At 40.3% G+C, this 12,070-nt stretch overlaps 1 protein-coding gene across 1 annotated transcript; it reads left to right on the plus strand.

The window, feature by feature from the left end:
- The first annotated feature begins 627 nt into the window (after window positions 1–627).
- On the plus strand, window positions 628–3,861 carry Rag1 (recombination activating 1). Its single transcript, XM_015476605.2, has one exon. The coding sequence runs from the start codon at window positions 628–630 to the stop codon at window positions 3,757–3,759; it is 3,132 nt and encodes a 1,043-aa protein (XP_015332091.1). The 3' UTR covers window positions 3,760–3,861.
- The last annotated feature ends 8,209 nt before the right edge of the window (window positions 3,862–12,070 follow it).

Genomic DNA, 12,070 nt, shown 5'->3' on the forward strand with positions numbered 1-12,070 from the left:
TAATCCTCTGTCAGAAGAGTAACTAGCAGAGATTTTCTCCCATTCTGTGGGTTCTTTCTTCCCATTCCTAATTGTTCCCGTTGCTGTGCAGAAGCTGGTTAATTTGATGTCATCCCATTTATTCAGTCTTGGCATTGTTCCCTGAGCTTTAGGGGTCCTATTGAGAAAGTCGGTGCCTTCGACATTCATATGTTGGAGTGTTGACCCTATGTTTTCTACTAGGATTTGCATAGTTTCTGGTCTAATTTATATTTTTTGATTGATTTTGAGTTAATTTTTATGCAGGGTAAGAGATAAGGGTGTAGTTTCATTCCATGTATATATAACCAGTTTTCCCAGGAGCATTTGTTTAAAAGACTGTCTTTATTCCAAGTATGTTTTTGGCACCTTTATCAAGGATCTCAGAGCTGTAAACATGTGGGTTTGTCTCTGTGTCTTCCATTCTGTACTGTTGTCTGTGTATCTGTTTTCACTTCAGTACATACATTTTGTTATCACCAGATAGGGTGATGCCGATGCGTCCTTGAGTGCATCAATTTCTATTATTTCCAAGATATATCAATGGAATATTGACATTTTTTTCTAATCTGACTTGTTTTTTGCTGTCCCCAGGTACCTCAGCTAAGCATGGCTGTCTCCTTGCCTCCCACCTTGGGAATCAGTTCTGCACCCGATGAAATTCAACACCCACATATGAAGTTTTCAGAGTGGAAATTTAAACTATTCAGGGTGAGATCCTTTGAAAAGACAACTGATGAAACTCAAAAGGAAAAAAAGGATTCCTTGGAGGGAAAACCTTCTCTGGAGCAATCCCCAGCAGTCCTGGACAAGTCTGGTGGCCCAAAGCCAGTCCTGACTCAACCAGCTCTGAAGGGCCATCCTAAGTTTTCAAAGAAATCCCACGACAGTGGGAAAGCAAGAGACAAAGCAGTTCACCAAGCCAACCTTCGACACTTCTGCCGCATCTGTGGGAATTCTTTTAAAACAGATAAGCACGACAGGAGATACCCAGTCCATGGGCCTGTGGATGCTAAAACCCAAATCCTCTTACGAAAGAAGGAAAAGAGAGTCACTTCCTGGCCAGACCTCATCGCCAGGGTTTTCCGAATCGATGTGAAGGCAGATGTTGACTCCATCCACCCCACCCAGTTCTGCCAGAACTGCTGGGGCATTATGCACAGGAAGTTTAGCAGCGCCCCACGTGAGGTTTACTTCCCAAGGAATGCGACCATGGAGTGGCATCCCCACACACCATCCTGCGACATCTGCCACACTGCCCGCCGGGGCCTCAAGAGGAAGAGCCATCAGCCAAACCTGCAGCTCAGCAAAAAACTCAAAACTGTGCTTGACCGAGCAAGACAAGCCCGTCAGCGCAAGAGAAGAGCTCAGGCAAGGATCAGTAGCAAGGAGGTCATGAAGAAGATCACCAACTGCAATCAGATCCATCTGAGTACCAAGCTCCTGGCCGTGGACTTCCCAGCACACTTTGTGAAATCCATCTCCTGCCAGATTTGTGAACACATTCTGGCCGACCCTGTGGAGACCAGCTGTAAGCATGTGTTTTGCAGGATCTGCATTCTCAGATGCCTCAAAGTCATGGGCAGCTATTGTCCCTCTTGTCGATATCCGTGCTTCCCCACCGACCTGGAGAGTCCAGTGAAGTCCTTCCTGAGCATCTTGAATTCCCTGGTGGTGAAATGCCCAGCAGAAGAGTGCAATGAAGAGATCAGCTTGGAAAAATATAATCACCATGTCTCAAGCCACAAGGAATCCAAAGAGACTTTTGTGCATATTAATAAAGGAGGCAGACCCCGTCAACATCTTCTGTCACTCACTCGAAGAGCTCAGAAGCACCGGCTGAGGGAGCTGAAGATGCAAGTCAAGGCTTTCGCTGACAAAGAAGAAGGTGGAGATGTGAAGTCTGTGTGCCTGACTTTGTTCCTGCTGGCCCTGAGGGCAAGAAATGAGCACAGACAAGCCGATGAGCTGGAGGCCATCATGCAGGGACGGGGCTCTGATCTGCCGCCTGCTGTTTGCTTGGCCATTCGTGTCAACACCTTCCTCAGCTGCAGTCAGTACCACAAGATGTACAGGACTGTGAAAGCCATCACAGGGAGGCAGATTTTTCAGCCTCTGCATGCCCTTCGCAATGCAGAGAAGATCCTTCTGCCAGGCTACCACCCCTTTGAGTGGCAGCCACCTCTGAAGAATGTGTCTTCAAACACCGATGTTGGCATTATTGATGGGCTGTCTGGGCTTTCCTCCTCGGTGGATGATTACCCAGTAGACACCATTGCAAAGAGATTCCGCTACGATGCAGCTTTGGTGTCTGCCTTGATGGACATGGAGGAAGACATCTTGGAAGGCATGAGATCCCAAGACCTTGATGACTACCTGAACGGTCCCTTCACTGTCGTGGTGAAGGAGTCTTGTGATGGCATGGGAGACGTGAGCGAAAAGCATGGGAGTGGGCCAGCAGTTCCAGAAAAGGCAGTTCGCTTTTCATTCACCATCATGAAAATTTCAATAGCACATGGCGCCCAGAATGTGAAGGTGTTTGAGGAGGCCAAACCTAACTCCGAACTGTGTTGCAAGCCATTGTGCCTTATGCTGGCAGATGAGTCTGACCACGAGACCCTGACTGCCATTCTGAGCCCTCTGATTGCCGAGAGGGAAGCCATGAAGAGCAGCGAACTGATGCTGGAGATGGGAGGCATCCTCAGGACCTTCAAGTTCATCTTCAGGGGAACTGGATACGATGAAAAACTTGTCCGGGAAGTGGAAGGCCTCGAGGCGTCTGGCTCAGTCTACATTTGTACACTTTGTGATGCCACCCGCTTGGAAGCCTCTCAAAATCTTGTCTTCCACTCCATAACGAGAAGCCATGCTGAGAATCTGGAGCGCTACGAGGTCTGGCGCTCCAACCCATACCACGAGTCTGTGGAAGAACTGCGGGATCGAGTGAAAGGGGTCTCTGCCAAGCCTTTTATTGAGACAGTCCCTTCCATAGATGCACTCCACTGTGACATCGGCAATGCAGCTGAGTTCTACAAGATTTTCCAGCTGGAGATAGGAGAGGTATATAAAAATCCCAATGCCTCCAAAGAGGAAAGGAAAAGATGGCAGGCCACCCTGGACAAGCATCTCCGGAAGAAGATGAACCTGAAGCCAATCATGAGGATGAATGGCAACTTTGCCAGGAAGCTCATGACCAAAGAGACTGTGGAGGCAGTGTGTGAATTAATTCCTTCTGCAGAAAGGCACGAAGCTCTCAGGGAGCTGATGGACCTTTACCTGAAGATGAAACCCGTGTGGCGCTCCTCATGCCCTGCTAAAGAGTGCCCAGAGTCCCTCTGCCAGTATAGCTTCAACTCACAGCGTTTTGCTGAGCTCCTCTCTACCAAGTTCAAGTATAGATACGAGGGCAAAATCACCAACTATTTTCACAAAACCTTGGCGCATGTGCCTGAAATTATCGAGAGGGATGGCTCTATCGGGGCCTGGGCAAGTGAGGGAAATGAGTCTGGCAATAAACTATTTAGGCGCTTCCGGAAAATGAATGCCAGGCAGTCTAAGTGCTATGAAATGGAAGATGTCCTGAAGCACCACTGGCTGTATACTTCCAAATACCTCCAGAAGTTTATGAACGCTCATAATGCATTAAAAAGCTCTGGGTTTACCATGAACTCAAAGGCAAACTTAGGGGACCCATTAGGCATAGAAGACTCTCTGGAAAGCCAAGATTCAATGGAGTTTTAAGGGCAACCACTTATGAGTTGTTTTTTGCAAATGAGTGTTCCTTTGGGTTGCACTGAGGTCTTCCCCTAGTTCCCTTCACTACTGTGTGTTGGGCTTCATCACCCAGGAGGTGGTAGGCTGAAGTGAGAGGGAGCAGATGCTGTAACAGTATCAGAAATGGATAACTGATGAGCTGATTGCTTGAGCCATTTTGGGAGCTCAGAAAAGCAACAGGAGAAATCAGTTATTTGAAAGGTCAATAACTCAGAACAGGAGTAACTGCAGGGGACCAGAGATGAATAAAGATATGTGTGACTGAGTGTCATGAACATCAAAGCCAAGGTGGTCAGAGAGCAGCCCGTGAGGCCAGGAAAGGAATTTGTCTCGTGGTTTTTTCCCCCCCTCAATTATTATATTTTGTATTGAGATATAATAAGATTTTTCTATAAGATTTCTATAATAAGATTTTTCTGTTTCATTTTGTTTCAGTTTCTTTATTTTATAAATTTCAAATATCTACAAGATTCAAAAGAGCTTTGTAGGTTTCTCTAACAATATCTTACATTTGTTTGGCATGATGACCTTTACAAACTTTTCTCAATGCACTTTCGCATTTGGTACAAGTATGCAGAAATAACCTACATCAAGGAAGGTTTTGGGAATTCAGCCCTTTTCTAGGTTATTTAAACCAACTCCATCTCTATTGTCACTTTCACAGTTTAGGAGGTCATTTGATGTCCTGAATTTTTCAAAAATGAAGTTAGAGAATATACCTGGAAGCTACATTTAGCTATTAAGTGTTTTTGATCATAAAAGTTTACTTAGCTATCAGTAGTCAAGGCTGTTTTTAATTTCAAGTCTTTTAGAATCTTGAAACTTTTAAAAATCCAGATTGGTTGGCTGTTTATAAACAGATTTAATGTCTTGCTGAGAATTTCTCCCAGTTTTTAAAATATGAAATCTAGGACATTTTTTTTTTTTTTAATCAAATCCAGGTTTCCTGGAGTCCTCCCTCTGCAAAAAGCTGTTCTTTCAATTATGGTCAGTTTACTTGCAGTACATCCAGATTTTAGTAGCTGGATAACGTTGTACTTTTCCCACTTGTTATGTTTAGATGGAGGCTTATTATAGTGGGAGAGTTAACATTTGTACATTGTTTGTTTTTTTGTCATTTTTAGAAAATTTCCAATTCCTTTTGCTAATGATAATTCTGTGTTGTAGGTATGGATATTGTCCTCATTTGATGGAGGGATAATGATTTGCTCAAAGTTATAGGGAAAATAATGAACTGATTTGAATTTGAACCTAGGACTTTTGTCTCCAAATTACAGTTCTTTATACTACAAAAATGAATAACTCTCTTTGAAAATAGCATTAGAACTTATTTGGGATCTACAACTTATCATATGCTTTATAAACCTTAAAATCACATTTTTTGGGGTCAGGGTTTTTTGTTTCAGTTTTTGTAACTCTTTTGTAAGTTTTTAAGTAATTTGTATTTTTGAGGTCTTTTGATAGAAGAAAGTGATGCTAAACTTGTGAAGAGTCCTCAAATCCTCTGGTGGCTCCAGTTATTTGGAAACTATTGTGAGTATCCTTAGGAATTTGGGATTTGCCAGTTGCTAGCAATTCAGAGCAGGCATGGGATTTTATATACTAGTGAGTCATAATGACATGTTAGTGTTAATTAGTTTTTTCTTCCTTTGATTTTATTGGCCATAATTGCCACTCTTCATACACAGTATATCAAAGAACTTTGTAATTTAGTTGTCAAATGCGCATCAGTGACATTATCCTAAATGATATACATTTGGTGTGTTTGCAGGGAGTGAAGTCAGTATTTTCCATTAAAAAATACAGCAGTTTTCCTTGCTTTTTTTAATTTGCAGAATATCAAAGATATTCATAATTTAGTTGTCAAAAACATATACATATTTTAATAATACTTTTTCTTGAAAATCTTGGGTTTGCATTTTGGAAATGAATGAGCTCCTAAGCTACCCCTTCCCTCCATCCTGCTTAAGCCTTACAGCATATCTCTGCACTAATAAATAGTTAATTTCCATAATCATCCTATTCCCTGGAGCATGCTGACACTTGTGTGTAGATTCCCCTGGCCCTGTTTCCATTCTTTACTCAACTGGTGGCACTGTAAATACTTTCCGATATTAAATTCCCCTTTTCTAGCATTATAGGGACTATTTTGAATGCATGTGACTAAGAGCATGATTTAAAGCACAACCTTCCTCATAATCCCTTAATCAGATCGCATTTTGATAAACCCCAGGAACATCTGTCCCCAGGAATTTCAATATGTAGAAATTCTGCCTATAGTTATTTTTGTCCTCTTTGTGGAGATCACAATCTTCTAGACCCTGGTTCTATCTCAAGTTTTATGTTCAACAAAACCCATTGCAAATGCAGTCACACAATCCAGGGAAATCCACTAGACTGAATGGAGCATTCCCTGCCCCCTCCCCCCCCCCTTTTTAAAATAAGTATAGACTGGGACTTTAGAAGTGCAATGCATTTTTCTCCTGTGAAACTTGCATCTACAAGTTGTCCTGCCAACCCACCGAGGTGCCCTGCAGGGACAAGTGATCATAGCTGATGAAGACTGATGGATGGTTGGTGTGTGGTTAAGAAGTGCCCTGGGATTAATAAACATGCACCTGAATGCTGGGGCAGGCGGGAAAGATGTCTTTGTCTTCCAGGTAAACTGAACTTTAGTTTTTACTTGAATTTGTTTTCACAAAATACAGATGAAGATGAAGATGGCTTTGGGTTGAAAGTAGGGAACTTGTATTACATCAACCAGAATTTAAATTCTGTACAGCTAGGAGGCAGGATTTGTAGATACCAGTTTTGGCTAGGAAAAACAAGTCATTGTGTAAGTGCATGTGTTTTTTTGATGAAAGTGGTACGCACCTTCAGTTATTGTATGACAAATGTTGCATGTTAAGAGATTTTATGTAAGAGTAGATACTTTATACCTGTTTCGCTTTTTTTTTTCTTTAGGTAGAGTATCTATGTAACTATACCTCAGAATTAATTTTTGGTGACATTTTTCTTTTTTGTGAAATTGTAATTCAGTTTGTTTTTATTCAAATATTCCTGTATTCTGTTGAACAGTTTCCCAGAGTCTTCTTATTTCTCCTTTAGAGAAAATTCAGGTCCTAGGATGCAATAGATTTATTTGATGAAGAAGACCTGTAAAACTTTTCAAATGAAAGTTCCAATACTTATTTTATATTTTAATATTTCTACTCATTAATGTTATGGTTATTGTTAACAGTTTTTTGAGTATTTGAAATAAAAGCTTAATATTTGAAATGAGCAGATGTTGTGATTTTTATTATTATTAGGGTGTTACATATAATGACATTGAGTGCGGGACTTAAAAAATTAACACCTTTATTGTTGAGGGAATTAGAAAATAAATTTGGCAATCTTCAAAATAGAGGGAAATAGCATAATAATAAAGAGTATGATTTATCCTAATGTAGGATGAGACAGTTTGGCTCAGGATACTGAAGGTAAATTGCAAACATTTGATTTTCTTAAACTTCTTTGAGAATCTGATGAAAATATATAGGCTCTTCTCCAGAAAATTCTTGCATACTAAATACTTTGGTTAAAACTTTTAGTGTTGACTTGTTCAGGATCACTCAGATTATAGCGGAAGTAGCTTGAGACAGGTTCTTTTATCCAGCAATCATGATGATGGTGGTGGTGGTGGTGATGATGATAATAGAAGCTACTTTTATCAGGTTTCTTGTTGTTGTAAGTACTTGGAATGCATTTTTCCATTTGCTCCTTTTGGCCTGGGGACCGCTGTTTTCTTCATGCTACATGAGAGGTCACAGAAATGTATCTCAGCCACAAAATGGCAGAACCACATCCTCATAATCCTCCCTCTGGCTCTGCATCAGTTTGTCTTTGTAATATTTGATCATCTCCCCTCTCTGCTGGAGGCTTCCCTGCTTCCTCTCACTGAGGACTGAGATTCAATCTACCTCTCTGCAGCTATACCAGTTTTTTTTTTAAGTACTGAAATATGTCTATACTTGCAGGTAAATAAAATAGCCTGTGCCCCAGACCCAGGTACCCCTATGGTACTCCACCCCATCATCCAAGAACCCTAGATCACTCTCATAATGTTAACTCCTGGCAGAGCTGGGGGACTTCTTGATCTGGATTTTTGAATATTTGAATATTACTCCTGCCTGTGAGAATGTGGTATTTCCTTCCTTTTAAGGCCCAGCAGCTAAGGTCTGGATCCTTCCTGATACTGTTTCTAACTACTTTTGACTATATTTTAAACAGATCTGCCTATCTGAGCAGGCTGTGTATGCTGCAAAGGGCCATCATTGGAGATATGGTGGTTAACAACATGTATAGTTTTGGCTCACAAAGAGCTGAGACTAATAAATGCAAGGCGACATATTCTAGTCAGGTGTCATGAAAGCAAAGCACTAGATGCAACCAGGAGAATAGGTGCAGTAGGAAGAAAAGTACAATAGAATCTAAACTGGGGAGCCAGAGAAGCACCTGGGAAGAAGGAACATTTAAGTGGAGACAGGCAGGAGTGGGATGAGGTCAGGTGAGTTACCTGGGGTGATCCACCTGGAGTGGACTTAGTCTGTGGGGAAACTCTGCAGTAGGAGAACAATCAGAAGTACTCAGAAGTTTCAGGAAGCAGAAGCTTGATCATGCAGAACGCAGTGGATTTCCCCTAGTTGCTCCTGGAGGCGTTTGACGTGGGCAGATGATGTGATCCACACCATGTTAAAGGGGAGCACAAGTGGAGTGCTTTTGGAAGGTGAGTATTAAGAGTGAAGGAATCCATCCAAGTCTGAGAAGGGTGATGCATGTAAATCTAAGTGATGGGTAATAATTTTAAGCATTTCTTTTCACTTCAATAATGCATTGCTTATGAATTCAGTCTCACTCTCCCAGATGTCTGTGTCCAACCTTGGGCAGGAGAGATGAGGGAGGTTCTTAGCCTTTTCCAGCCACATCTTTTCATGAAGGCCTCATTTCTCCCTCTCCCCTCCCTCTTTCTTCCTTTTTTTCCCATCCAAGCTTTTATATAATCCATATTTTCCCTTCCTGATGACAAAAACATATTTCTGACTTGAAAAAATGCATCTTGACTTACTTGGAGGCTGAGATCTGTTTATTTTCATACTCTGGTCAATCAAGATTTAGATAAATACCCAGTCTCACTAGCCATCTTTCCATCTTTCTCTTGAAGAAGTGCATGCTTTTTTTTGTGTGGTTCAAGGTCAATGATTTATCCATCTTTTGCATACATACAAAACCTTCCTCTTTTGAGTTATCATTATTCATTTTGTGTGGCATTTAAAAAAAATCTAGTCTTCATTTTCTGTTATCTTGGTCACAGCAACACTTCTGCAGAGGTCAACATAACAAAGAACATTTAGAGATATTTGGCCCAGTTTTGTAGTTTTACCAGTATATTCCAGGTTGAAAAAAGGCAGTTTGTAAATGAATAGCCTGCACCACATTGGCTAGCTAATTGCTTCAAGTGTATTATTTTATGTTCTATAACTCTCCTGTCCTGCCTGGGCTTCTTTCTATTAGGAGGTTACAAGTTTCCTAAAGATGAGGCTCCTGTTTCATGTTTCTTTTGCAGGTCCTATAATACTTCATGCAGATCTTGAAATTTTAATAAATGCTCACTGACAGACACTTTAAAGAAAACTCAGAGAGAAACTGATCCATAGATTCAGGGTATCTGTTCCCAAACTGCACACAGTTATCAGCCTTTTAAGAGAAAAACTATTGATAACTTTTCCGTCTTATTCTCACAAATTACGATTTGATTGAATAAGTATTTGTTGGATCAATAGCTGAAGACAAGTAAAAGCTTAGTTCTCTTAGAAATGAGTGCGCCATATCAGATGTTCCTGGAAGGAGGAGGTTTGGGAAGATGCGATGTCAGTCATCTATGATAAATTCCTAGTCAATGCTCCGTAGTAGGGCGGTGTTTGGGGGTATATGAGCAATTTGTAATTCCTGTCACTGTGGATCCCAGTGGCTGCCCATTCTATCTAAACTTAGTGTAATATCCATTCTAATCCCTCTGAACTCTTTTCATAAGAAAGAAAAATGAATTTAACCCAAGATTTCATTTCCTTCTGTGAATTCTGCTGTACTTTTATTTATTTATTTTTAGTTTCCAAGTTCTGACTGTAATTTCACAGTCAGAACAAGAATTTATAATCTGTCATTTATTAAAGAATCAGAAAAAATGAGACTACAACTGCAGAAGTGAGTTTATTTAAGCCTACATATAATGAGCTTAACTCAATCCAATGAGTATGTAATGAGCAACTATTTTTTCATTAAGGACACAAAGTTAAAAAGGAAACAGTTGCCACTCTGAAATAGAAAAGGCAGACATAAATAAATGTCGTATAAGTCGACAGGTGCCAAAAGAGACAGCTTGGGTAGGAAATGGAGTGTTCCACTTTGTTTAGGCTGAAATCTTCATAGAAAACATCGAGATGGTAGTTATTCACTGGGGGAAGGATTTTCCTTTGGAGGATGTTCAGAGTTGATGGAGAATCAGGTTCAAAGGGGGTGTGGGGGAAGGGAGGATAGGTGAAGAGAATCATGGCATGCCATACTGACGTATCTGGACTTTTCCCTAAAGAAAATGAGGAATAAAAGAAATATCCATTTTTGTTTCTGAATGATTGCTGTGCTCTCAGAAGAGTCAGAGGATTGGAGGGGGCCTGGGTGGAGGCAGGAGGATCATTGGGAGACAGAATAGTGTGAGTGAATGGTAATAAGGGCCATATGACCCATATCTGAAAACCCATTGTGTTAGCTTGTATTCACATTTTGTTTTTTATTTGAAGTGGCAATATAATCCTGAGAGTTACACACTATTAGGGCACTGGCAATGTATTTATAGAGAATGTAGTCTTATTTCTAGTTTAACAAAGACATTAATACTTAGCTTGGTATGGTGGTGCATGCCTGTAATCACAGCGACTTGGGATGCTGAGGCAGGAGGATTGTAAATTTGAGGTCAGCCTCAGCAACTTAATGAGGTCCTAAGCAACTTAGTGAGATCCTGTCTCAAAAATAAAAGATAAACAAAAGATTTGGGGTTGTTGTTCTGTGGTAAAGTGCCTCTGGGTTCAATCCCAAGCACCCCCACCAAATAAAAGAAAAATTTATTTATATTTATCATTAAATATACAGTATACAGAATACAGGTGAGATACTCACCAAATACATTTTCCTTTGTGGACATATAACTAGAACCCAGACTACTTGCATCTCATAGGGGCCACGTGACTAATTTTTGTCAATGGAATATCAGAGGAAATGGAGTCTCACCTCCACATTGAAGTATTTACAAATGGCTATACCTTTTCCATGTTTTCTTTTTCTTTTCTTTGTATCTGAAGTCTTCAGGAAACACGATGGAGATAAAGATAGCAGAGTCACCTAATAGAAAAAAAAAGCCTACATCCTTGAGATGCATCTTGGAGGAGAGTCAGCTGCTCAGGAAGATAGCTTGATAAAAACTCCTGCATGAAGTTTTTCATGAACAAGAAATAAAACTTGACTGTGACAACTTATGGAATAGTTTGATTTTTTTCTAGTAGTGAGTGTTAATCACCCTGATTAATACTAATTTCCTACTCTTCCCTATGCAGTCAATTAGAGAGAGGTTTGTTGATTTCATTTCTGCTCATATCCTTGGCTTCTTTAATTGTTTTAATTTATTTTCTTTCTTTTCTGCTAGATACTAGAGGTTAAATAATGAATAAACCAATAATATCTCTGCTGTGATGGAGTTCAGAGTCTAGAGGAAGAAAAGATAAGTAATAGGTAATTAGTATAACAAATATAACCAAGCATTCAGTACCTTATGCTAAAGCATAGGACACTTTGGTTACCTTCTATGGGAGACAAATGGAACTCACTGAGACATTTAATTCAGTTCAGCTCAAGAACAATTTGAATGTCTCCAACATGACAGGTATTAGGTTAAGCACTCCATATATAGAAATTACAAAGATTTTGTTCTAGTCTTCATGGAACTTATAGTTGGTTGGAAGAGTCAGACACTTACATACTTAGTAATAAGCACTTTTGCTGGTTTAGCTGTAACAGCAGAAATCATGACAAGGTGCTGTAGCAGTAGCAAGGAGGGAATGGTGGACAGAGTAGTATAACATTGTGAGATAGTACTTGATTTGTCTTCCTCCTACTTTTTAAAATATTGGGTTTGTGTTTCAAAAGTTTGTGCCTCAGGGTTGAATGAAGATATTAGCATTACAATTTG

The sequence above is a fragment of the Marmota marmota genome, unplaced genomic scaffold (genome assembly GCF_001458135.2).
Source record: "Marmota marmota marmota unplaced genomic scaffold, marMar, whole genome shotgun sequence".
In the NCBI taxonomy this organism is placed as follows: Eukaryota; Metazoa; Chordata; class Mammalia; order Rodentia; family Sciuridae; genus Marmota; species Marmota marmota.